This window comes from Ornithorhynchus anatinus, chromosome 10, assembly GCF_004115215.2.
Source record: "Ornithorhynchus anatinus isolate Pmale09 chromosome 10, mOrnAna1.pri.v4, whole genome shotgun sequence".
NCBI classification, from domain to species: Eukaryota; Metazoa; Chordata; class Mammalia; order Monotremata; family Ornithorhynchidae; genus Ornithorhynchus; species Ornithorhynchus anatinus.
The window spans coordinates 53,490,323-53,515,777 of record NC_041737.1 but is presented as its reverse complement, the minus strand read 5'-3'; the positions used below and the strand labels follow the sequence as shown (position 1 = coordinate 53,515,777).

The 25,455-nt window shown below is 59.1% G+C and overlaps 2 protein-coding genes across 10 annotated transcripts; one reads left to right on the top strand and one right to left on the bottom strand.

The window, feature by feature from the left end:
- Positions 1 to 74: 74 nt before the first annotated feature.
- On the top strand, positions 75 to 9,247 carry TSKS (testis specific serine kinase substrate). 8 transcript variants are annotated; one of them, XM_029073974.2, is made up of 11 exons: positions 75 to 366; positions 1,162 to 1,348; positions 1,855 to 1,950; positions 2,985 to 3,068; positions 4,281 to 4,364; positions 4,903 to 5,135; positions 5,441 to 5,614; positions 6,659 to 6,823; positions 6,999 to 7,134; positions 7,470 to 7,594; positions 9,018 to 9,247. In XM_029073974.2, the coding sequence occupies exons 1-11, from the start codon at positions 197 to 199 to the stop codon at positions 9,172 to 9,174; spliced, it is 1,611 nt and encodes a 536-aa protein (XP_028929807.1). In that variant the 5' UTR covers positions 75 to 196; the 3' UTR covers positions 9,175 to 9,247. The 8 variants fall into 8 exon arrangements, with proteins under 8 accessions (XP_028929807.1, XP_028929805.1, XP_028929808.1 ...); XM_029073972.2 differs by having other exon boundaries at positions 4,885 to 5,135; XM_029073975.2 differs by having other exon boundaries at positions 76 to 366; positions 4,906 to 5,135.
- A 29-nt stretch (positions 9,248 to 9,276) lies between these two features.
- CPT1C (carnitine palmitoyltransferase 1C) lies at positions 9,277 to 24,923 on the bottom strand. 2 transcript variants are annotated; one of them, XM_029073970.2, is made up of 19 exons: positions 24,804 to 24,923; positions 23,399 to 23,553; positions 22,690 to 22,829; positions 21,169 to 21,343; positions 19,602 to 19,703; positions 18,884 to 19,021; positions 18,149 to 18,226; positions 16,161 to 16,268; positions 15,896 to 15,980; positions 15,170 to 15,365; positions 14,844 to 15,029; positions 13,575 to 13,680; positions 12,764 to 12,880; positions 11,364 to 11,528; positions 10,858 to 10,992; positions 10,561 to 10,713; positions 10,188 to 10,301; positions 9,949 to 10,041; positions 9,277 to 9,630 (listed from the first exon to the last, which is right to left on the bottom strand). In XM_029073970.2, exons 2-19 carry the CDS (start codon positions 23,537 to 23,539, stop codon positions 9,475 to 9,477), a joined length of 2,388 nt encoding a protein of 795 aa, XP_028929803.1. In that variant the 5' UTR covers positions 23,540 to 23,553; positions 24,804 to 24,923; the 3' UTR covers positions 9,277 to 9,474. The 2 variants fall into 2 exon arrangements, with proteins under 2 accessions (XP_028929803.1, XP_028929802.1); XM_029073969.2 differs by lacking the exon at positions 24,804 to 24,923 and adding an exon at positions 24,364 to 24,487.
- Between the last annotated feature and the right edge of the window lie 532 nt (positions 24,924 to 25,455).

Sequence of the window (25,455 nt, the reverse complement as noted above, 5' to 3'; positions counted from 1 at the left end):
GGACCCCGAGATCTAGAACCAAAGCCCCCTTCTGGGCCTCATTGTCCGGTCCATTGTGAGGTGAAAGCGGGGAAGGGAGTTGGGGTGAAGGGTCAGAGCAGGCAGTGGGTCCCGTGGAGCCCCTGGGCACCAGGCCCCCCGCCGAGCGCCCCCCCCCTCCCCCCACCGCCACCCCCGTGGCAGACTCTCAGCCACGATGGCCTCCGTGGTGGTCAAGACCATCTGGCAGAGCAAGGAGATCCACGAGGCGGGGGACCCCCCGGCCGGAGCCGACGGCCAAGCCCAGCTCGGCAAGGAGTCCCCGGGCGGTGCCGCTGGCGCTGGGAAGGGGATCCAGAAGAAGAAGAAGGCCGTGTCCTTCCACGGGTGGGCAGGGGCAGGGCCGGGACTAAGGGGAGGTGGGAGGGGAAGAGGCCGCTGGGACCCGAGGACGGGGCGGGGAAGGGGCCGCCGAGGAGGGGACCCGGCCGGAAAGGGGGAGAGGGGTGGGGGGGGCGGGGTTGAGGAGCAGGGGAGAGTGGCCGTAGGGTCTTGGGGGGTGAGGTTGAGGACAGGAGGGAGAAAGAGGAGGGAGGGTCTCGGTGGGCAAGGGAAGGGGAGGGGAGGTAGGGTCTGGAGGGAGAGGTGAGGAGGACCAGAAGAGGAGGAGAGAACGGAGGGTCCGGGGTGGGGTGTGGAGGTTGAGGAGGGGAGGAGAGGTGGGGTCTGGGGCAGGGCTGAGGAAAGGAGGGAGCTGGAGAAGAGATAGGGCCCGGTGGGCAGGGTTGAGGAGAGGAGGGAAAAGGGGGAAAGGAGGTAGGGTCCGGGGTGGGGCTTGGAGGTTGAAGAGGAGAGGGAGGAGAAGGAGGAGAGAAGAGGTAGGGGCTGGGGGCCGGGGTTGAGGAGGGGAGGGAGAAAGAGTGAGGAGGCAGGATCTGGGTGGGCAGAGGTGAGGGAGAGGAGGGAGGGAGGGGCTCAGAAGCCCAGGGCTGAGGAGGGAGCGGAAGCGGGGAGAGGAGGTAAGGTCTCGGGGGGCTGAGGTTGAGGAGAGGAGGGAGCAAGAGAAGGGGAGAGGAGGTAGGGCCTGGAGGGCAGGGCTGAGGAGGGGAGGGAGTAGAAGGGGGGGAGAGAAGGTAGGGTCCGGGGTCAGCGCTCCTCCCCTGCCCACCCGTCCCCCCCCAGGGTGGAACCCCGGATGTCCCATGAGCCTATGCAGTGGTGCCTGAACCTGAAGCGCTCATCCGCCTGCACCAACGTCTCCCTGCTCAACCTGGCCTCCGTGGACCTGCCCCCCGACCTCACCGACTCCTTCCTCGACAGCGGGGCCCCGGCCTGGGGACCCCACGACCCCGACATCGCCGACCTGCTGGTGAGGGGCCGCCGGGGGCCCGGGCGATGGGGCACAGAGGGCCCTGGGGCGGGGGGGGCGGGGCAGTGGCAGAACTGAGGCCTACTCAGTCACTGTGGGGGTGAGGGGAGAGGAGGGGCAGGAGGAGAAGGGGGGGAATAAGGGGAAAGAGGAAGGGGAGGAGAGAGAAGAAGAGGGAGAGGGAGGAGGGGGAGGAGGAGGTAAGGTGAGGAGGGAGAAGAAGGGGTAAGGTGAGGAGGGGGAAGAGAGCGGGGAGACATTTGTGTAAGAAATACCTCTCGGACCACCCCCCTCCACCGTGCAGCCAGAAACCAAACCCCGCTGTCTGCCGGCCAACCGGTCACTTCTGGCCACTTGAGCGCTAGCGGACCGGGGCCAAGGAGCAGCCCGATCACCCTCCCGCCCGGAGCCCCCGGGAGCCAGGGGGCGGGCGGGCTGGGGTCGGGGGCCGGCACGGCTACTCTGGCTCGGGGTCCTCGGGGTCCCCTCCCGACTCCTGCCTGCAGAACGGGGTGAACAGTGGCCTGGTCCGGGCCAAGGACTCCATCACCAGCCTCAAGGAGAAGACCACCCGGGTCAACCACCACGTCCAGTGTCTGCAGGTAGCGGTCCCTTTCCCCCCCGTCTCGCCCCTTCCCCGGAGCCGACGTCCGGCCACAGAGGAGGGGCCGGCCTGGGGAATCAGGGAGAGCATCGCCAGAGCCACCCGATCCTGACCCAACCCTGACCCAGTTCTGATCCCGGCCCGAGAGCCCCAGGCACGAATTCCGCAACTCGTCCTAGTGGAGAGAGCCTGGGCCTGGGCGTCGGAGGGATCTGGGTTCTCATCCCGGCTCCGCCATTTGTCTGCTGTGAGACCTTGGGCGGGTCATTTCACTTCTCTGTCCCTCACTTACCTCATCGGTAAAATAGAGATTGAGACTGTGAGCCCCATGTAGGACGGGGACTGTGTCCAACCCAATTTGCTTGTATCCATCCCAGCACTTAGAACAGTGCCTGTCACACAGAAAGCAAATTAACAAATACCACAATTCTTTTCATCATTATTATTATTCCGCTGGGGCAGGTTGGGATGACAGGACCCAGGCGGCATTTCCAATCTATCCATAAACCAACAGGATTTCTTGAGCACCTACCGAGTGCAGAGCTCTGTACTGAACGCTTTGAGGCAGGAGGCTGCCTTCAAGGAGCTTACAGTCTAGGAGAAGAGACACTAAAATATATTAGCAATCAATCAACAACAGATTGATTGACAATCCCGGATAGGCAATCCCTCTAAGGGCTTGGGAGAGTACAATTTAGTAATAAACAGACACATTCCCTGCCCACCACGAGTTTACAGTCTAGAGGGGAAGACATTAATATGAATAAATAGTCTGAAGGAAAGAGAAAAGGTATAGAGTCCCCATTTTACAGATAAGGAAACTGAGGCACAGAGAGCTTAAGCGACTTCCCCAAGGTCACACGGCAGGACGGGAGCCGGTAAACCAGTTCCACTAGCCTCACCCATCCCTCCCTAGTCCCTTCTCTGTCCTCCCTCCTGCTTCACTGACCAGCCCCGCCAACCTGCCCCCGGCTCCTCTGTGTCCGCCCCCCCCGCTGATGAACGGCTCCCACCCCCCACCCCGTCCGACAGAGCGAGTGCTCCCTCCTCAGCGAGAACCTGGAGCGGAGGCGACAGGAGGCCGAGGAGCTGGAGGGCTACTGCTGCAAGCTCAAGGTGGGCCGTGGCCAGGGCCAGGGTGGCCGGGGCGGCCGGGGCCCAGGGAGGAAATGAGGCCAGATGAGGTTAGAAGGAAGAAGTGGGTTGGATCAGAGGAGAAGCAGAGTGGCCTAATGGCTAGAGCCCAGGCCCGGCAGTCAGAAGGTCTGGCTTCTGATCCCGGCTCCGCCGCTCGTCTGCTCCGTGGCCTTGGACGAGCCACTTCGCTTCTTTGTGCCTCGGTTCCCTCATCTGTAAAAAAAGGGATTCGTCAACCAGTCTTATTTATTGAGCACTTCCTGTGTGCCAAGGACTGTTCTAAGTGCTTGGGAGAGCACAATTATAACCAGGCACATTCCCTGCCCCACGACGAGCTTACGGTCTAGAGATTAAAGACTGTGAGCTCCATGTGGGACAGGGACCGTGTCCGACCTGATTACTTTGTTCCATCCCAGCGCTTAGAGCGGTGCTTGACACAGAGTAAGCACTTAATAAATACCATTATTAGTATTTTTATTATTAGGGGGAGGGACTTAAGGAGAACCCATCGATTGATAGTATTTATCGAGCACCCATTGTGTGCAAAGCACTGTACTGAACCCTTAGGAAAGCACCCAATCTCCAGGGCAGAGCCTGAGGAGTAGGGCCAGAAACCTCCAGGAGCAGGCTCCCGGTGACTAGAGGATACTGTGAGTGAGCCACAGTCCCTCTAGACCGTAAGCACACTGCGGGCGGTGAATGTGTCCGTTTACCGTTGTAGTCTCCCAAGTGCTTAGTACAGTGCTCTGCACACAGTAAGCACTCAATAAACACGATCGAATGAAAGAATGAATCAAATCAGACGGGCAGGGGAATGAGAGCATCCATGGTCTGGGAGAAGTGGGACTGGGGTCCCGAGGGGCCGGGTGACCTGCGGCAGGGGAGGTGGGAGGGGAGGAGCTAATCGGCACAGGGGACGGGGGCGGGACACCGCAGCATGGCCCAGTGGCCTGAAACCGGATCTGGGAGTGGATTCTAATCCCGACTCCGCCCCTTGTCTGCAGAGCGACCTTGGGCAAGTCACTTCACTTCTCGGCGCCTCAGTTACCTCAGCTGGAAAATGGGGGTTAAGACTGTGAGCCCCATGTGGGACAACCCGATTACCTGGTATCTACCCCCGCGCTCAGAACAGCGCTTGACACGTAGTAAATGCTTAACAAATACTATCGTTATTATTATTATCGGTGCCAGGAGAACTGTCAGATGGTGACCCAGACCGTGGAGGATGCAGAGCTGAAGACCAACGTCCTAAAGCAGAATTCAACCCTGCTGGTGGTGAGGGGGGGCCCAGAGGGAGGGAGAGAGCCAGCTAGGGGGGGACTGGGGGGGCTGCCCCAAAGTGGGGGAGTCAGAGAGGGGTGGGCCCGGGGGCAGGGGGCCAAACCCCTTCCCACCACCGTGCCCCGCTGATGCCGCACCTGCCGGCATTCGGCTGAGAAGCAGCTTGGCCTCCTGGACAGAACATAGGCCTGGGAGTCAGAAGGACCTGGGTTCTGATCCTGGCTGGGCCACAAGTCTGCCGTGTGACCTACGGCAAATCACTTCACCTCTCTGGGTCTCGGTTACCTCATCTGTAAAATGGGGATTAAGACTGTGAGCCCCATGAGGGGCAGGGACTGGTCCAACCTGCTTAACTTGGCACATAGTAAAGCGCTTACCAAGGACCGTAATTATTATTAGGGTGGGAGGGTCTCCTTCTCTGTGGCCCCGAGCGGAGGGGGCTCGGAGGGGGCCAGCTGGGGGTGGGCTGGAAAGGCAGGTGAGCCCCGGGAGGTCCCCCTTCCCTTCCAAGGAGAAGCTTCGGTTCCTAAAGCAGCAGATCCAGGAGGAGGCCCCAACACAACCGGAGGCCCAGCCGGATGCCCGGCCGGAGGACCAGCCAGAGGGGCTGGAGACAACGCCAACGCCCCTCTCCTTCGACCCCGCTCCGGCCCCGGCCTCGACCCCGACTCCCTCCAGCCCCCAGGAACCGCCCCCGAGCGGGGAGGGTCCCGGCGGCGGACAACAGCTGCTGCAGAAGATCTCGGCTGAGCTGGAAGAACTGAGGTGGGCCGGGGAGGCCGAGAAGGCCAAGGAGGGAGAGGGATGTGGGCAGGGGGAGAGGAGGGAGGAGAGCGGGGGGGGGGAGAGGAGAGGGAGGGAGGGAAGGGAGGCAGACAAATCAGAGCAGCCGAGAGGCTGGAAAACAGAACCGGTTAAGACCGGGGTGAAGAAGAGAGGGAAGGGAATGAAGGGGCACGGCACCGGGAGAGGAGGACGGGACGAGGGACAGAGACCCTGCTCCCCCTCCTCACCCCGATCCGGCGAACGTCCCTGTCCCCTCCACCCCACTCGACTGTGGCACCCCATAGGCGCGAGGTGTCGGCCCTGGCCCGCCGCCGCCCGGCGGAAGAAGGGCCGGGGCAGGAGGCGGTGCGGCGGCTGGACGGCTTCCTGGCCCAGTGGGAGAGGGCCCAGCGGGAGCAGGATCAGGCGGCCCGAGGTCTGCAGGACCTCCGGACCCGCGCCGAGGAGCTCTGCACCATGTGAGCGCCGATGCTCGGGAGGGCCAAGCGGCCCGGGGACGCAGAGGGGAACCGATCCGGGACCAGACCCGGGCGGGAGGTGTCCATCAGGGAGTCGGGGCAGGGGGGAGACCAGTGCTGGCAAGGAGGGGCCAATCGGGGAGTCGGGATCCAGCGCTGGGTAATAATAATGATGGTGTTTGTTAAGCTCACACTATGTGCCAGTCGCTAAGCAATGGGGCACTGTAGGAGGTGCCAATTAGAGAGTCTGTGCCGGGGAGGAGGTGGCAGTCGGGGAGTTGCGGGATCAGCGCTGGGCAGGGGCTGCCAATCAGGGAGTTTGAGGGGGAGGAATCGGCGCTGGGTGGGCGATGCCAATCAGGGAGTTTGTGGGGATGGGACTTGGTGAGGGGGATGGGACCGGTGCTGGGTAGGAGATGCCAAACAGGGAATTCGGTAGGGCGGAATCAGCACTGGGGAGGAGGTGCCAATCAGGGAGTTCCCGAGCCCTGGTGATCGAGGGGCTGGGTGCAATCAGACTCCCAGGGAGTTGGAATCGGGGCCTGAATGAACGATGGTATTCGTTAAGTGCTTACTATGTGCCAAGCACTGTTCTAAGCGCTGGAGTAGATACAAGTTAATGAGGCTGGACACAGCCCCTATCCCATGTGGGGCTTCCAGTCTTCATAAAGCATTGCCTCCCAACCCCATCAGGGCACCTGGGGTGGGGTGATGACAGAGAATATGCACTCATGTCCATAAGGTCGAGGCTGGGAGGGGAGGGAAAAATGTCTTATACCCTACAAGGGCAGGGAGAGAGGGGCCCGTGGACATGGAGGAGGAGGAAGGGGAAGAGAAGGAGGAGGAAGAGAAGGATAAGGAGGAGGAAGAGAAGGAGAAGAACAGGGTAGCCAGGAGGGTGGGGCCACAGCTAGGGAAATCCACAGGTTCTGCAGACACGGGTGGAACGGCAAATCTTGCGCCGTGGGAGGGAGCCGCTGGAAAAGAGGGGGATCTTGGATGGGGGCGATGGAGTCCGGCACCTGCGCCCCTCGGCCCCTGCAGGGTGGAGCGCTCCGTCCTCTCCTTGTCGTCCTTGCGCTCGGAGCTGGAGGGTCTGGGCCACGTGAAGCCGGTCCTGGAGGAGCTGGGGAGGCAGCTGGCCATCCACCGAGGGCCTCCCGAGCCCCCCGAGAGACCCCCGCACATCTCCTGCACCCGTTGTGGCAGGTACGATGGGCACTGGCGCCCCTCCGCTCAGTGGGGCTGGGGGGAGGAAGGCCGGGGAGCGGACGAAGGCCTGGCGGCCGAACGTGGAGGGGAACCGTGGGGGCGAGGGAGAGGGGGCCGGGCGAGGGAGGGCGCGACGGGGCCTGGGCCCCGTGTGAGCCCCTCCCGCCCCCAGCCAGGGGCAGCAGCTGGGCTCCGAGTCTCTGCAGGCCATGCTGGAGCGGGCCCTGGCCCCGCTGCTCGACGAGGTCCGCCAGAAGGGCCTCCCGCCCGCCTGCCCCAGCTGCCAACGCCTGCACAAGAAGATCCTGGTACCCCGACCCTCACCCCCAAACCACCCATGGGCCCGGCCTAGGCCTCCCCTTGCCCTGTCCTCGGCCTTCCCATCCTCCCTGTGCCCCGTCTTCGGCCTCCTCGCTCCCCGTCCTCACCCTCCTCGGCCTCCCCGATGTCGCCTTGCCCCCCCTCGGCCTCCTCATCCTGCCCGGAATTCCCACCTAATTCCTCCCGCCGGATTCCATGACGTCTCTTTACCCGCCCCGTATGTCAAAGCTGGGCAGCCCCCTCCTCCGCCCGCTCCTGCCCCCTTTCCCGGCCCCTCCGGTCCCCGGCCCAGCCCCCCTCTCCCGGTGCCGGTGCCCCGCAGGAGCTGGAGCGGCAGGCGTTGGCCAAGCACGTGCGGGCGGAGGCTCTCAGCTCCACGCTGCGCCTGGCCCAGGACGAGGCGCTCCGGGCCAAGAACCTGCTGCTCACCGACAAGATGAAGCCGGAGTGAGGGGGAGGGGCTGGGGAGGGTCAGACCAGCCGCCACGACCCTCCTCTCTTCTCCCTTTGATCATTCCTCGCCCGGCCCCCTCTCCCTCGCCTCCACGAACACGCTTCCCCACAGGCTGCCCGGGTCATTTTTCTACAAAAAAAGTAGAGTCCACACCCCCCGCCTCCTCGAGAACCTCCAGGGGTTGCCCATCCACCTCTGTACCCAACAAACTCCTCACCCTCGGCTTTAAAGCCCTCAGTCGTCACCTCGCCTGCTCCTATCACGCCTCGCCGATTTCCTCCTCTGAGCCATCCTGCACGTTTTGCTGCTCTGGTCCCAGCCTACTCACCGTACCCCCATCTCTCCTATCTCCCCGCCGACCCCTTGCCCACATCCTCTCTCTGGCCTTCAATCGATCCATCGGTGGTATTCCCCAACTAACTTTATGCAGAGCACTATACTAAGCACTTGGAAGACTACGAGAGTCGGAAGCCTCGTCCCCTGTCCACAAGGAGCTTATAGTCTGGTCTTCATATCCGACAGTCCACCACTCTCCCCACCTTCAAAACCTTCTTAAAAATCACATCTCCTCCCAGAGACCTTTCCAGATTAGGCCCTCATTTCCCCTCCCCTTGGCATCACCTAACCCACTCGGCTCCCTGATGATAATAATGATTATAGTATTTAAGTGCTTACTATGTGCCAAGCACCGGTCTAATACCTTAAGCCCTAACTACCCACCCTCACAGCGCTTATATACGTATCCCGACCACCCCCAGTCATCACCTCCATTCTGTAATTGATTTTAATGTCTGTCTCCCAGAGCACAGGCCTAGGGGTCAAAGGATCTGAGTTCTAATCCCGGCTCGCCACTGGTCTGCTGCGTGAGCTTGGGCAGGTCGCTTCACTTCTGTGTCTCAGTCTCCTCTTCTGTAAAATGGGGATTAAATCCTATTTAGATCTTGAGCCTCAAGTGGGACACGGACTGTGTCTAACCCGATCACAACCTATTTACCAACCGGATAACCTGATGATCTAACCCCGGCTCTCAGAACAGCGCTTGACACGTAGCAAGTGCTTAAGTTCCATAACGATGAGACCGGAAGCTCCTTGTGGACAGGGATCCCGTCTACCAACTCCAGTGGCTTGTACTTTCTCGGCTGCTTAGTACAGTGCTCCCCACACAGGAAGCGCTCAGTAAATATCACCGATCGATTGAGGAACAGGAGGTGGGACGACGACGGACGGTGCAGGAGTGGTCTTCCACCCCTGGCCAGCCTTCTGTGGCCGCTCGGCCTCTTCCTCGCCCTCTCCGGGTCCCCTGCCCCCTCGCCCTCTCCCGGCCCCCGCGCCCCCTCTTTCCTCTCCCTCCCCCTGAGCCCCTTCATCCCTCGCCCTCTCAGGGCTCCCTGGCCCTGAGCCTCTGCCCCGTTGCAGGGAGAAGATCGCGGCACTGGATTACCTCCATCTGAAGATGTGTTCGCTGCACGAGCAGTTGAGCACCCTTCCCCTGGAGGGACCGACCGGAGGCCAGGGGGGCGGCAGTAGCGGGGGGCCCCCTCTCAAACATGGGGGCTCAAATACTGATCAATAAACGGGCTGCCCCCAGTCCAGCCAGCTGCCCCGGTCTGGGGGAGCGTTTGGGTGACGGGGCGCCCGAAACCCGCCCTCCGCTCCCCGACCCGACAACCCCACGTGCCGGTTCAGCGCTTTATTGGGGGGCTGGGACCCCCTGACTGGGGGGCGGGGGGAGCGCGGAGCCCAAGGAGCTGACGAGGAGTCCCCAAGCGCTGGAGTTGCCACCGGTTCAAGCCTGAGATCTAGGGGAGGGGGGCCCGATGGTGGGGGACCCCCACACCCACAGGAGACCAGCTCCTCGAAGGCAAGGGAAGCATCAGAATCTTTTCGCTCCTGCCTCCCCAGTGGGCTTCAGGTGGGACGCCGCCCCCGGGGGTCGCTCTGCCTTCTTGGTCGTCTCCTCCCCGAACTGGAAGAGCGCGGCGATGTCCAGCAGGGCTGCCCGGATATTCTGGCCGAAGCGGTGGGCGTCCTGTTGGGGTCGGGGGAGAGATGGGGGGGAACCCCGTGAGGCCAGGCAACCCCCTTCTCCCTTCCCCCAGCTCCCGCTCTCTTCAGGAACCATACATCGGGCGGGGCACTCTACCCCCGACCGCCTCAGGCCTCTGTCCGTACCCCTTTGCAAAATCCCTTGCGCCCTGCCCCCAGCCCCTGAGCGGGGAGGAACCTGACAGACCACCCACCCACTGGGGAAGAAGGGAAGAAGAGGAAGGACGTGGAGGAGGGGGAGAAGGCAGAGGAGGCTCAGGGCGCTGGAGGGCTGATGGGATCGGGGAAGGGGACCTCTCACCGTCTCGGGGTAGGAGACTTTGCAGGAGATGTGGAAGTTGATCATGTCTTCCCCGATGATAATGTAGGAAACTCCGTAGCCTTTATCATCCACCTGGGGCAGGTAAGGAGGTCAGGGCGGAGGGATTTGGGGAGGGGTCAGACTTCCGCCCACCCGGACCCAGGGTCTCACCGCTACCCGCACTTGTCAGTCCCCCCCGACCAGCCACCCCGGGACCCTCGGCCCCACCGTGCACTCACAGGCCCGAATCCCCCACCGCAGGACACGTAGTTCGGCCGACTCTTGAGATCAAACAGGTGGGACTGCTGGATGGGCGTCTGGCTGGTGGAGAGGCGCCACGGCTCTGACAGTGCCTGTGGGAAGGGGAGATTGGGGCCTCCAGACCTTCCCCCGGCCACCGACATCCCTATGCTTCCCTCTCATCCTCAGTCGTATTTATTTGGGCGCTTACCGTGTGCGGAGCTTGGGAGACTACAGCATATCCGAGTCGGCAGGCACTTTTCCTCTCCTCGAGTTGTTACGGGGTCTCCCGTCCCGCCCGCCGTCCCCCTCTCAGACCCCTCCCCTGCGTCTCCCTCCACTCGCCACCCCCCGGCCCCGCTCCCCGCTGACCTGGGACAAAAACGGGGAGTTGATGTTGAGGAAGCGGGCCACCACGGCCAGGCAGAAGAGGTGCCGGTCGACGCCGGCCCCCGTCATGGCCGCGCGGTACAGGGCCTGGTGCTTCTCCGTGGCCACACGGAACAGGGAGAGGCGCTGGGCGTCCTGGTAGTGACGGGGGCGGCCGGAAGCACGCGACAGCGAGTCGCGAAGGGGGCGGGAGTCAGGAAGGGGCTGCCCTCCTCCGCCCCCCGGGGCTGCCCTCCCCACCGCCAAACCCATCAACAACCACTCCGGCCCATCTCTCACGCTCTGGTCGGGATCCTCCATGGCCCGGACGAAGGCGCAGGATTCTCGCGTACAGGATCTCACGGTCTCCGTCCTTCCCTCCCGGAACATCCGGGTCATCGAGGCCTCGTAGGTCAGGCAGAAATGGCCCCTGTCCTGCGGGGCGTGGGGGGAAGCGAGGGGAAGCCCATGATGGGTAGAGGCAGGGGCAGGTCCTCACCTTCCCCGAACCCCTCTCTGTCCAACTCTTCCCACACACGCTCCTTTCGAGGTCCTGGGTCTTCTCCCAAAGCTGGATCGCAGGAACCCCTTCCCTCCATTCCCAGCCCTGGGGATTTGTTCAGGCTTTTTCTCGGGGCTCCCATCTCCTGGGGCTCCACATCCCAATCCTGCCCCTTGGGGAATCCTGGTGTCTGGCCCGTGGCCTCAAGCTCTTCGGGGACCGACCCCCGGACGCTCCAGCCCCCACCCCAACACACACAAACGCACCCATACACGATCATCCCACCCCTTCAACTCCCTAGTACCCTGAAGTGAGCCAGCTGCAGAGTAATCTGGAGGAAGGCATCGGGTGAGGTACGGGACCGCTTGATGAGGTTTTTGCCAAAGTCGGTGAAAGGAAAGGTGTGAAAGTCTATGTCGGCGGCCAGGGCCCGGGCTGTCCGGAGGGCCAGGGAGATGGACGGGAAGACCTGGGGGACGGACGGGGTTTAGGACAAGGTTGGAGAAGCGGCACCCCCTAGTGGATAGAGCACCCGCCTGGGAGGCAGAAGGTCATGGGTTCTAATCCCACCTCCGCTGTGTGACCTCGGGCAACTCACTTCGCTTCTCTGGCCCTCAGTTCCCTCAGATTAAGACCGTGAGCCCCATGTGGGACAGGGACTGTGTCCAACCTGACTGACTTCTACCTACCCCAGCGCTTAAGAGCAGTGCTTGGCACATAGTAAACGCTTAAAGAGTACCATAATTGCTATTAGTATTACTCCCTGTGCCTCAGTTCCCTCAGCTGTAAAATGGAGATTCAGACTGTGAGCTCCATGAGGGTGGAGGAGTCCGAATTAGAACCCAGGTCCTTCTGACTCCCAGGCCCATGCTCTACTAATAAGGCAACTCCTTTTGGACAGGGAATGTGTCTACCACTTCTCTTATATTGTACTCTCTCAAGCGTTTAGTGTACAGTAAGCATTCAATAAATACCATTAATTAATTGATTAATTGGGGGAGGGGAAGTGAACGGGAAGCGGCGTGAGCCAGGGGACAGAGGCAAGACCTGGGAGTCGGGGATTTGGGTCCCAATCCCGGCTCCGCCCCTTGGCTGTTGCGTGACCTTGGGCGAGTCACTTCACTTCTCTGGGCCTGAAAGTTTTCTCATCTGTAAAATGGGGATTCAGTTCCCGGTCTCCCTCCTACTTTGAACCCTGGGTGGGCAGGGACTGTGTCCGACCTGAGGATCTTGAATCTACCCCAGCGCTTAGTACAGTGCTTGGCACCTAGGAGCCTATTAATAATAATAACAACAATGATGATGATGATGGTATTTGTCAAGCGCTTACTATGTCCCAGGCACTGTACCAAGCACTGGGGTGGATACAAGTAAAGTGGGTTGGATTCCGTCCCCTGTCCCACGTAGGGCTCACAGTTTCAGCTCCCGTTTTTCAGATGAGGTAACAGGCACAGAAGTGAAGTGACTCACCCAAGGTCACACAGCAGACAAGTGGCGGAGCCAGGATTAGAACGCATGACCTTCTGACTTCCAGGCCCGTGCTCTATCCAGTACGCCATGCTGCTTGTGACGACTGTTATCATCACATGAGACGGTGCAGTTTGATATAACACTGGGCTGCACGTCGAGAGGGCCATGAGACCACGCGATATCAGGAAGACAGGGAGTCTGAGTCCTGCGGGGGCGGGTGGGGGTAGATCTCACCTCCTCAGGAATGTTCCATTTTAGGCGCTGGGGGATGGGAAGTGTGGGATCTGGATTTCCCCAGCAGTGTCCATCCGAAGAATAGCCTAGATCAAAGCTATCCATAGCCAGAACGAACTAGGAGGGAAAGAAGGAGGGTGGGTGAGAATTCCCGTTCAGCGTCCGGGCCCCTCTGCTTACCATTCCCCAACCCCAGGCATTCATGATGGTGGTCGGGGCTGGCATAGCGACAGGCTCGACTGGGCTGGATTGAGAAGCAGCTTGGCCTAGTGGATAGGGCACGGGCCTGGGAGTCGGAAAGACCTGGGTCCTAATCCCGGCTCCTCCACTTCTCTGCTGTGTGACCTTGGACAAGTCACTTCACTTCTCTGGGCCTCAGTTCCCTCTTGTGTAAAATGGGGATGAAGACTATGAGCCCTATGTCGGACGGGGACTGTGTTCAACCGGATTATCTTGTATCTACCCCGGAGCTTAGTACGGTGCTTGGCACATGGTAGGTGCTTAACAAATACCGCAATTACTATTATTATTGGCCGATTCATTCATTTGATCGTATTTATTGAGCGCTTGCTGCGTGCAAAGCACTGTACTAAGCGCTTGGGAGGGTCCAATATAATAACAATTCCCGCGACCTGGAGGCCACGGTGGCCAGGTCGGGTTGACCGGTAGATCTAGAAGCCCAACCGGCTGAGAGGTCGACCACTCCGGAAGGGCCGGTAGACCCGGAGGCCGGGTGGGATTGGGGAGCCGGCTGGCCTCCGTCGAACCCCGTCCTCTCCCTGCCCTCGGGACCCTCGCCCGTCTCCATTACCTCCCACATGTGCCCCACCACGGGGGCATCAGCCCACGAATGCTCCACATTCAGTCCCATCTTCCCGTTGGTGAAGATGATGAGGGTGAATGACTTGTCGAACCACCTGGGAGAAGGCAGAGTGTCAGAGCGGGGAGCGGGGACTGGGCCGAAGTCGGGGGGGGGGGTGATGGGGGATAGCTGTCGGGCTTCTCTGCTCCTTCCCCTGTCCTTGCTGGGGTCTTTTTCCTAAAATCTGCTGCTTGGTGGGGCGTCGGCGGGGAGGACCCAGGATCTGGCCAGGATTTGCAGGGAAGAGTCAGAGGGGATGAAGGAAGCGAGGAACGAAGAAGGGGAGACCTGGTGAGCAAGCAAAGGCCGCAGTTTGGGGGAGCTGGGGCATCTCAGAAGAACAGTAAATTGAGAGGAGGAGAAAAGGGGCTGAAGGAGGGAAAGGGAAGACAGGAGAAGGGAAAGAATAATCTGTGAGCCCCATGTGGGACAGGGAGGTCTGATCCGGTTTGCTTGTCTCTATCCCAGCGCTTAGTACAGCGCTTGGCATTTAATAAATGCCACACTTCTTAGCCTGGAAACTAAGGGACCATGTCTTTAGACAAGCAGGATGGCCTAAGGGATAGGGCACGGGCCTGTGCGTCAGAGGGACCTGGGTTCTAATCCCGGATCCAGTACTTATCTGCTGGGTGACCTTGGGCAAGTCACTTCATTTCTCCGTGCCTCCGTTCCCTCCTCTGTAAAGTGAGGATTCAGTATCTGTTCTCCCTCCTACTTAGGGAGGACACTTACTGTGTGGGACAAGGATTGTTATCTGACTTGTTCATCCTCTATCTTTCCCAGCACTTAGAACAGTGCCTGACATAGAGTAAGCAGAGTGGTTTAGTGGATAGAGCCTGGGCCTGGGAGCCAGAAGATCATGGGTTCTAATGCCGGCTCCACCACTTATCTGCTCCGTGACCTTGGGCAAGTCACTTCACTTCTCTGTTCCCTCATCTGTAAAATGGTGATTAAGACTGTGAGCCCAACTTGGGAGAGGAACCGTTTCCAACCTGATTACCTTTTATCTCCCCCAGCACTTAGAACAGTGCCTGGCACCTGGTAAGCGCCAATAAATTCCATAAGTATTATAGTAAGCGCTTAACAAATACCACTATTATTATTATCAGCATTTACTGCACGCGGCGGGCTCCAACCCCCGCCCTCGACAATGACGATGACGATGATGATGGCGATGAAGAGAGGTGGGGGGGGGGGGCGGGATGGGGCGATTCTCACCGATCGTGGGCCTTCCCGTGCAGCAGGGCTTTGGCGTACTTGTCCAGGGAGGTGACCGGCTCCTCCGGCCGCAGCCCCTGGGCCGAGTCGTCTAAAGTGACGAAGAAGGCGGCCTCCTCCACGGCCGCCAGCGCATTCCGGGAGCCCCCGACCCAAAGGGCCGAGCGAGTCTGGGCCCAGGTGTCCCTGCGGTGGGCGGGTGGGGGAGGCGAGGGGGTTTGAGACCGCCGCCCTCCCCCCTCCCCGCACTGCCCCTCCACCCCGCCTCCTGCCCGGCCGGGCCCCTCGCCCACCCCGTCCCCGGCCGACCCAGGCGCCCCCCTCACCTGGGAGCGGCGGTCAGGGCGCCCAGATGCTCCTCTCCGGGGCAGGGCGGGGTCGGGTCATCGAGGATCCTCTGGAACTGCTGCTCCAGGGCCCTGGGGGGCAGCAGGCGTCCGGCAGAGTAGAGACCCACGCGGTAGAAGCGTCCCCGGTGGAAGACGGCGATGTGTTGGCTGTCCCGACGGTGCTGGAGGGTGTCTGGGGACCCGGGTCCGAGAGGACGGGGTCGTTGGGGGGGGGGGGGGGGCGGCAGAGTCAGTGGAGGGGATGGAGTCAGCGGAATGGGAGAGAAAGGGGGCAGTGCCAGGGGACAGAAGGGGAGGAGGAGGCGGAACCAAAGGGAGGGGGCAGAGCCAGATGGAGAGGTGGTGGGGCCACGGGAGGCAGAGGGCGGGGTCATGGTAGGAGGGGCAGGGCAGAATTAGGGAGGGGTGGAGTTCGATCATTCTTCTAGCAGTAGTCATAGGAATAATAATTCTGGCATTTGTTAAGTGCTTACTATGTGCCAAGCATTGAACTAAGTGCTGGAAGGAATAGTAGTGGTAATCGTAGAATTTATTTATTGAGTGCTTACTGCCTGCAGAGCATGTTCTAAGCAGCGGGAAAAAGGAAAAGGGGGCAAACGGGAATCAGACAAGGACCCTGCGGGGAAGGGGTGGAACCGGGGCAGGAGGTCAGCGAGGGGGAGGGTGTGTGTGAGGGGGTTCGGGGGACTCGGTTCCTCTCACCCGTCCCGAGCTTCGGAATCCGTGTGGTGTTGAACATCCGTTCGTACTGCGCGGAGCAGGTGGGGAGGCACCCGGCCAGCATCATCTGCAAGAGGGGAGACCGGGAGGGGGTCAGCAGCAGCCCTGGCTCCCCTCTCGCCCTTCTCTCCCGCTCCCTATTTTCCGGTGTCACCCCCCAACCCCATTCCCTCCTGCCCCGAGCTCCTCCCGGGCTTCCTCTGGGCCTTCTCCTCCCTCCTCCTCCTCCTCTTCCTTCCCCTCTCACGGGTTGGATCTCCTGCCGGTTGAGCCGCCGCCGATACAGCAACATGGCGTGGACGGTGTTCCCGGCCCGGGCGGCCTGGAGCCGGGTCGGGTTGACGTAGAGGAGATCCTGAAGGCGCGGGGGCAGAAGGGTAGGGATTTAGAGGGACATTCCTGGATCCACACGTTCAACTCCCAATTATCCATGTGAACTTATCCAGATAAGCAGTTGGAGCAGGTGAACCACAGCGGAGATGGCCGATGGTCCACGACATCAATAAATCACATCAAATAAATCACACATAAGGACGCACCCCGACGAAGCCCTCATTTCCTCATCCTCTCCTTTCTTCATTATCAGTCAATCAATCATATTTATTGAGCACTTACTGTGTGTGGAACACTGTATTAAGTGCTTGGGAGAGTACAATACAACAATAAAAACAATAAACAGACACATTCCCTTACCACCACGAGCTTACGGGCCTTGAAGGGGAGACAGACGTTAATAAAAATAAATACTACATTCATTTCTTTCACACTTGGATCTGCCTCCTTTAGAAGCTGATATTCCTCCCCACCCGCAGCCCCATAGCACTTCTGTCCATATCTGTAATATATTTTACTAGATGTCTCCCCGTCTGGTCTGGGAACTCCTCGTGGACAGAGAGCCTACGAACTCTGTTATTTTGGGCTCTCCCGAGCACTTGGTACAGTGCCCTGCACACAATAAGCACTCAATAAATACGACCGGTTGATCTAACCCCCGTATCCAATCTGGCACCAAATCCACTCGGTTCACGGCACTGCTAAAATCCGCCCTTACCTATCCATCCAAATTGCTACCACGCTGATCCGAGCTTATCCTATCCCATCTTGACTATTGCATCTGCCTCCTTGCTGACTTCCTGGCTCCCTCTCTCTCCCCCCAACTCCAGGCAAGATTTCTCTCTGCTTGCACGGATCATTTTTCAACCAAAATGTCCCATCCACATTTCCTCTCTCTTTAAGAACCTCCAACGGCTGCCCATCCACCTCCGTCTCAAACAGAGACTCCGTATCGTCGGCTTTAAAGCACTCAATCGGTTCTCCCCCCTCCCACCTTACCTCACCGATTCCTACTCCAGCCCGGCCTGCACGCTTCGTTCGCTCACTCACCGTGCCCCACTCTCATCTATCTCACCACCGACTCCTTTCCCAAGTTCTCCCTCTGGACTGGAATTCCCTCCCCTTCCATGTTCGCCAGACCACCCCCCTCTCCAACTTCAAAGCCTTATTAAGGTCACATCTCAATCCAAGCGGCCTTCCCCAGTTAGGTCCTCTTCCCCCCAGCTCGCTCTCCCTTCTGCATCATCTGTGCACTCGAATCCGTGACCTTTGGGAATTTGATATTTGCTGGATCCACCCGCAACCACCCAGCACTAATGTACGCATCTTTAAATTATATATTGTAAATTATTTATTTATATTAAAGTCTGTCTCCCTCTGGGCTCTAAGGTCATTATGGGCAGGGAACGTGTCTGATCATTCTATTGTACAGTGCTCTGCACATAGTAAGTGCTCAAGACTGTGCATATTGTAGGCAGGGAATGTATCTTGTTATTTAGAGAAGCAGCGTGACTCAGTGGCAAGAGCCCGGGCTTGGGAGTCAGAGGTCGTGGGTTCTAATCCTGGCTCCACCACTTGTCAGCTGTGACTTTGGGCAAGTCACGTGCCTCAGTGACCTCATCTGTAAAATGGGGATGAAGACCGTGAGCCCCAGGTGGGACTACCTGATTACCTTGTGTCTACCCCAGCGCTTAGAACAGTGCTTGGCACATAGTAAGCACTTAACAAATACCATCGTTATTATAATTATTATTATTCTGTTATATTGTACTCTCCCAAATGCTTAGTACAGTACTCTGCACCCGGTAAGTGCTCAGTAAATACGACCGATTGATAAACGGCATGGATGGATGGATGGATCGATGGATGAGCTTTCCCCTCCCTCCTCCCGGACCTCCTCACCATGACATAGTAGTTGCTGTTGACCATCAGAGGGCTGCGGGCTCGCAGGTAGACGAACTCCTCCCACCAGTCACTCACCTGTGGCGGGGTGGGGGGAGGCGGGAAAGACACACGTCGCTGGGGTGGGGGCGGGGTGGGGTGGGGTCTCTCTGAGGGGCGGGGCTCGAGAGGGGGTGGGAGGAGCCACGAGAAGGGGTGGGAGTGGAGGGCTGAGGGGGCGGGACTAAGAGAAGAGTGCTCAGCACATAGTAAGCGCTTAACAAATGCCATCATTATTATTATTAAGAGAAGCAACATGGCCTAAGTGGCCACAGCCCAGGCCTGGGAGTCAGCCGGTCATGGTTTCTAATCCTGACTCTGCCACTTGTCTGCTGTGTGACCTTGGGCAAGTCACTTCACTTCTTTTAGAACAGTGCTCAGCGCTTAGAACAGTGCTGGCACATAGTAAGCGCTTAACAAATACCTTCGTTATTATGATTGTTACTCTCTGGGCCTCAGAGACCTCATCTGGAAAATGGGGATTAAGACTGCGACCCCCACATGGGACAGGCACCGCATCCAACTCAATTTGGCTGTAGCCACCCCAGCGTTGAGTACGGTGCCTAGTAAGTGCTTAACAAATATCATCGTTATTATTATTATGGATCATGGGCGGGGCTAAGAGAAGGGGGCAGGGCAGGAAGGTGGGTGGGTGGGTGAGTGGGTGTGTGGGTGCTTGGGAGGGGGCGGACTCACGTAATTGGCGGCCCACCAGGACTTGAGGCGGAGATACCACTGCAGGCGGGGGGCCTCCTTGCGCTGGAAGGCTTGGGCCAGGGCCATCGTCCGCTCGAAGTCTTCGTCCGTCTGCAGCGGCCGGACCGACTCCAGGTACTGCCGGCACAGCTCTCATCAGTGCCTCCATCACACCCCTCCCTCCTCACCTCCCTCTGCCTCTCACTCACTCCCCTCCCCCTAATTCTCCTTTTTTTAAGGGTATTTGGTACACCCTTACTACCTAACCGGGCACCATACGACACGCTGGGGTAGATAAAAGTTACTCAGGTTAGACACAGTCCATGTCCCACACAGGGCTCAAGGTCTTGATCCCTACTGTACATATAATAATAATAATTACGGTATTTGTTCAGCACTTACTATGTTCCAGGCACCTTTCTAAGGGCTGGGGTAGATACAAGATAATCAGGTTAGACACAGTCCTGTCCCACATGGGGCTTACAGTCTTAATCCCCATTTGACAGATGAGAGAATTGAGGCCCAGAGAAGTGAAGTGATTTGCCCGAGGTCACACAGCAGGCAACTGGCAGAGCCGGGATGAGAACCCATGATCTTCTGACTCCCAGGCCCGGGCTCTATCCCCTAGGCTAGGTAACTGAGGCCCAGAGAAGTGACGTGACTCACCCAAGGTCACCCGGCAGACCAGTGGCCTGCACCCGACCCCCGCCTCGCTCACCTTCTGCACGGTATCTTGCACGGCAGGGACGGGAAGCCGGGGCAGAGAGCCCTGGAAACTGTAGAGCATCGGCTTCCTCCCGGAGAAAATCTTCACCAACGCCTGGAGGAGGGCAAGGCAGGGGTCGGCTCCGCGCTTAGCTCGACTCCCGCCCATCCCCAAGACCCCTCGAATGTCTCCCGCCCTGTGATTCCCCGTGATTCATGATTCCCTCTCCTCCCCCAATTCCAGCCCTGGAATCTCCCTCCCAGATTCTCCTCCAAAAGCCAGCAAGACGCACCCTGTCTATAATCAATCAATCAATCGTATTAATTGAGCATTTACTGTGTGCTGAGCACTTGGAGTACTGAGTACTGAGTACTAAGCACTTGGGAGAGTAAAAATGTAATAATGGTATTTGTTAAGTGCTTACTGGGTGCCAGGCACTGTTCTAAGCGCAGGGGTAGATACGAGATCATCGGGTTGGACACAGTCACATGGAGCTCGCAGTCTTAATCCCCATTTTACAGATGAGGGAACTGAGAAGTGAAGCGATTTGCCCAAGGTCACAGAGCAGACAAGTGGCGGAGCTGGGAGTAGAACCCATGACCTTCTGACTCCCAGGCCCGGGCTCTACCCACTAGGCCATGCTGCTTTCAATACCCTATTACTTAAATATTAACTCATATATATCTTGCCTTGCCCTTCTTCTTCCTACTCTAATTTCTTTCAGGGTCTGTCCTCCCTGCTAGTGCTTTGCATACAGTAAGCATCTAACAAATGCCATCATTATTATTATAAAGCTCCTTGAGAGCAGAGATCTTATTTACCAACTCCATTGTCCCCTCCCACACTTTTAGAACAGCGCTTTCCACCTAGTAGGTAGTTGTATTTAGAGTATTTATTAAGCGCTTACTGTGTGTAGAGCACCGTACAGAGCGCTGGGAGAAAATACACATCTGTAAGCTCACAGTCTGCACTCAATAAATCCTACTGATTGGGAGAAGCAGCGTGGCTCAGTGGAAAGAGCCCGGGCTTGGGAGTCAGAGTTCATGGGTTCGAATCCCGGCTCTGCCACTTGTCAACTGTGTGACTGTGGGCAAGTTACTTCACTTCTCTGTGCCTCAGTGGAGATGAAGACTGTGAGCCTCATATGGGACAACCTGATTACCCTGTATCTACCCCAGTGGCTTAGAACAGTGCTCTGTACATAGTAAGCGCTTAACAAATACCAACATTATTATTATGATGATTACATAAACCAGGTCCCACCAAACCAGAGACCAAACTCTTTGTGCCCAGCCAACGACGTAGCTGTCTCTGGGGTTCTCCCAGAATATTGTACAAATGATCAAATGAGAGAGGGTTTTACACAGAAAGTATCGGGGCACAGAAGAACTGAATCAAAAGGATAATATGCTCACTGAAGACTTAATACTTGGGCAGTTTCATTTACGTCATGGCCATATGTGCTGACCCCCCTCCTCCACTCGCCCCCACCCCCAAAACTCTGGCTCTCCCCGGCAGTCCCCTCCCGCATTGAGCATCCAGGCCCCCTCCCCGCCCTCCCCAGCCCCCCCGTCCATACCAGCCAGGCCTTGGTGGTGGTGGAGACGTGTCCGTGGGGCTCATAGATCCAGCCGTGGTAAGACAGGAGCAGCCTCAGAGCCAGGCGGAGCGTCAGGATCAGCAACAGCCACAGCCCCGTGGCGAAGAGGCCGGACGCTACGGCTCCCCAGAACCCGTCCAGAAGCGGCTCCCCGCTGGGGACAGACAGCCGAGAGTACAGAGCCCAAGCCGGGGGCAGAGATGGGGGGCTGGGCTGGAAGCTCCTTCTGGACATATCTGTCATTTACTTATTTTTATTGATGTCTATCTCCCCCCCCCCACTCTAGACTGTAAGCTCATTGTGGGCAGGGAACGTGTCTGTTTCCTGTGGTATTGAACTCTCTCAAGTGCTCAGTACAATGTTCTACACACAGCTGCTCAATAAATGCCACTGAATGAAATGAGTGAACAAATGACAGGGATCCAGTCTACTGAATCTATCGTACAGCACTCTCCCAAGCGTTCAGCACGGTGCTCTGCAGATAGTAAACTCTCAAATATAGTGCCTGGCACATAGTCAGTGCTTAACAAATATCACAATTATTATTATATAATAATAAATACTATTGATTGATTGATAGATAGATAATAGTAAACTCTCAAATATAGTGCACTTAAATACAATTATTATATAATAATAAATACTATTGATTGATTGATAGATAATAGTGGTATTTACTAAGCCCTTACAAAGGTCACTGAAGGCAGGGATTGAGCCTACAGAATCTATTGTACGGCACTCTCCCACTCAGTACAGTGCTCTGCATATAGTAAGCTCACAAGTACTATTAATTGATTGATAGCGAATAATACTAATGAGATTGGTTAAGCACTTACAAAGCTCCACGTGGGATCTGATTTATCTTGCCTCTACCCCCAAACTTAGTACAGTGCTCGGCACATATTAAGCGCTTAACAAATACCGCAATTATTATTATTATAGTCTTCCAAGCACCCAGTAGAGTGTCTGCACAGAGTAAATCATCAAATACTACTGCTTTATTGATAATAATAATAGTGGTATTTATTAAGAGCTTTCTGGAGTTCCTTGAGGGCAGGGATCATGCGTATCAACTCATACCCTCCCAAGTGCTTGATACAGTGCTCGGCACAGAGTAAGCTCTCAAATAATGAAAATGGTGGTACGTGTTAAGCGCTCACTATGTGCCAAGCACTGTACCAGGCGCTGGGGCGGTTACAGGATGGTCAGGTGGGACACCGTCCTCGACGCTCACTGTCTAAAGGGGAGGGAGGGGGAGGGTTTGAATCCCCATTTGACAGATGAGGTAACTGAGGCCCAGAGAAGTTAAGGAGCTTGCCCAAGGTGACGCCGCAGACCCGCTGTCAGGGCTGGGATGAGAACCCAGGTCCTCTGGCTCCCAGGCCCGGGCTCTCTCCACTAGGCCGCGCTGCTTCCCAATTGATTGGAGAGGAAAATGGAGAGGAGTCGGAGGGGATGGGACGGGAGAGACTCCAGGAGGGGACGGATGCGCGGTCTCACCTGATCGGCAGCTGCTCCTTGATCTTTCCCACCATCCCCAGGGATGGATCCAGTTGGACCAGGGGGGCGAGCTGCAGTGCCAGGAAGAGGAAGAGCCAGCTGAGTGGGCTGGCGGGGTATACCCCGGCCAGGAAGCCATACTGCAGGCGGAGAGGAGGGAGGAGAAGTGAGAGAGCGAGGGAGCCAGAGAGAGGGAGAAGGGGGCGGAGGGAGAGAGAGAGAGGCTTAGTAAAAATAACTGTGGTATCGGTTAAACGCTCACTGTGCGCCAGGCACTCCACTAAGTGCTGGGGTAGATTTCTTCATTCTTTCGATCATATTTATTGAGCACTCACTGTGCGCACAGCACGCTATTAAGCGCTTGGGAGAGTACGACGCAACAATAAACTGCCCGCAATGAGAAACAGTTGGACACAGTGCCTGTCCCACGAGGGGCCCTCAGTCTCCATCCCCAGATTACAGATGAGGTAATTGAAGCCCCGAGAAGTGAAGTGACTTGCCCAAGGTCAAACAGCAGACAAGTGGCAGAGCCGTGATTAGAACCCATGACCTTCTGACTCGTAGGCCCAGGCTTTATCAATTCCTCCCACCCTGATGGCCAGCTACCTCCAGGGCTGCCAGAGACGGGGGTCAGCAGGGTCCGGGCAGTGGGGTCAGGTGTCTCAGAAGGGGAGGCCGGGGTCGGGGGGGAGGGAGGGGCGCCCCTCACCCAGAGGTGGGAAATCCGCTTCTTCCAGGAGCGCAGGCCAGACAGGTAGACCTCCCGCAGGGCCTGGTGGTGGAACTCCTCTTCCAAGCCCTCCTGGGGCCCGGAGAAGCGGAAACCCGCGGCCTGGTGGGCTTCAGCCATGGCCGCCTAGATCCCTGATCCGGGAGAGTATCGCCAGGGCCCGGGGAGCGGGAAAGGATGAAGCGGGGAAGGGAGGGAGAGAGAGAGAAGGAAGGAGGGAGGGAAGATAGAGTCGGCAATCCCGCTGCTTGGGAGAGAGCGACCCAGATAGCCTTCCTCCCGGGATAGAGACTCCGCGGACTCAGGGGTCCCCATCCTTCCCGCCACCCCACACATCTCGGTTTTCCAAACCAACCATCCGCCTGCCCTTAGGGGCCCAGGCTTCTGGACTCTCAGCTCCCTCCCGCCCACGGGGGTCCAGGCTCCCGGGACCCTCATCCTTCAGGGCCCTGGGCAGTCCGGAGTCCCGACAGCCCAGCCTCGCACCGACTCGGGGATTCCCGACTCCCGAATCCATCCATTCCCAGTCCAGGCGTCGGGCCCCTCAGTCCTCCTCAGCCCCTACTCTCCTCAGCTCTCCCCCGCTCCCCTCCGTCCTCTGGAGTCCCTGCTTCGAGCCCCTGATCTCCCCCGGCCCCCTCGGTCTTCCTGAGCCCCTGCTCCTCCCCGGGGCTCCCTTCAGTCCTCCTGAGCCCCTGCTCCCCCTGTCCCCAAGTCTCTGCTGTCCCAGGGCTCCCCTCAGTCCTCCTGCTCCCCCTGGCTCCCCTCGGTGCTCCTGAGCCCCTGCTCTCTGCTCGCACCTGCTCCCCACAGTCCCGGGACCTCTGCTCTCCCGGGACTCCCCTCGGTCCTCCCGACCCCCTGCTCTCCCCTGGACCCCCCCCCCAAATCTCTGGGGCCCTGCCAGGCCCAGGAGTGGCCCTCCCGGAGCCCGGCCCCCGCACCTCGGTTCGCCCCAGGCCTCGGCCACCTTGTTCGGTGGCAGGGTCCGGTCCAGGCCAGGCCTCACCGAGGGAAACCCCCCTCCCTTCCCTTCCCGCCCCTCCCCGCAGCCGTCCCGCAGCTGCCCCGCAGCCTCCTTCCCCCACCCCCCACCCCCACCCCCGGGCTTTCGTGACGTGGGCTCCGGGAGAGGTGAGCGCACAGAGGATGATGCGGGGTGGGGAGGGGTAGGGGAGAGGAGGAGAGGAGAGGACCCTTTCTTTGCCGGGTCACCCCCGCCCCGGCCTCTCCCCTCGGGGAAGGCCCAGCCCCCAGAAATCCCGCCCCGCCGGCCACCGCCTCGTTTTCCTCAGGGAGCCGGGAGGCCTGCCCTCCCCCTCGGAGGACCCCCAAGGAGTCGCCCCCCAATTGTCCCCCCACCACCCACACCAACCGCCCCCACCTCCTTTTCGCAGCGGCGCCCCGGGCCCGGGGTCCGGTTCCGTGGCCCCGCCTGAGCCGGGCGGAGGAGGGAAGGAATCTCTCCGTCCTACCCGCCGTCCATCCCGGTTTGGCTCGTCCCTCGGGCGCTGCTGGGAAAGGAGGCTAAATGGGGGAAGGGCGGGAGCGCGGGGGAGCACAGAGGACCAGATCGATGGCCGGGGGCGGGGAGGGGGGGGAGCGGCGAACGGGGCCACCTCTGCACACAGTGAGGGCTCGATAAATTCGGCTGAGTGAATGAACGAACCCGGGGGGCGGGGGGTGGCAGGGGGGCAGGACGCCTGGGTCCTTGATGAAGACAGGGCGGGAGGAGGGCTGGGGGGAGGTGCGAGGCCTTCAGCCACCACCTGCCGGACGCCCGGCCGGCCTCATTGTCCCCCCGGTTTCCGCTTCCCACCCTGCGGCCTCCGGCTCTCTATTTATAGCCTCGGACCCCGGCGGCCCGCTCCCGCTGGGCGGGAAGGGGTTAAGGCAGCCCCCTCCTCCCTCGCCGCCCCCCCCCCCCCCCCATCCTTTCCTTTCCCGGCGCGCATGCCCCACGGGGCCGAGCCGGAGAGACGGAGATCTCCCGACCCGGGATGGAGAGGCCCGGATCCTGCTCCCCGCCCCCTCCC

Bases quoted from the DNA above. Each gene is read 5' to 3' on its own strand.
- TSKS (XM_029073971.2), top strand. From the start codon at position 197: ATGGCCTCCGTGGTGGTCAAGACCATCTGGCAGAGCAAGGAGATCCAC. The intron at 367-1,161 runs GTGGGCAGGGGC...GTCCCCCCCCAG, and splicing joins AAGGCCGTGTCCTTCCACGG to GGTGGAACCCCGGATGTCCC. The intron at 7,135-7,469 runs GTACCCCGACCC...GGTGCCCCGCAG, and splicing joins GCCTGCACAAGAAGATCCTG to GAGCTGGAGCGGCAGGCGTT.
- CPT1C (XM_029073970.2), bottom strand. From the start codon at position 23,539: ATGGCTGAAGCCCACCAGGCCGCGGGTTTCCGCTTCTCCGGGCCCCAG. The intron at 19,704-21,168 runs GTATGGACGGGG...GCCCTCCTCCAG, and splicing joins CCACCACCAAGGCCTGGCTG to GCGTTGGTGAAGATTTTCTC. The intron at 10,302-10,560 runs GTCAGCGGGGAG...CCCTTCCCACAG, and splicing joins ACTCCCCGTTTTTGTCCCAG to GCACTGTCAGAGCCGTGGCG.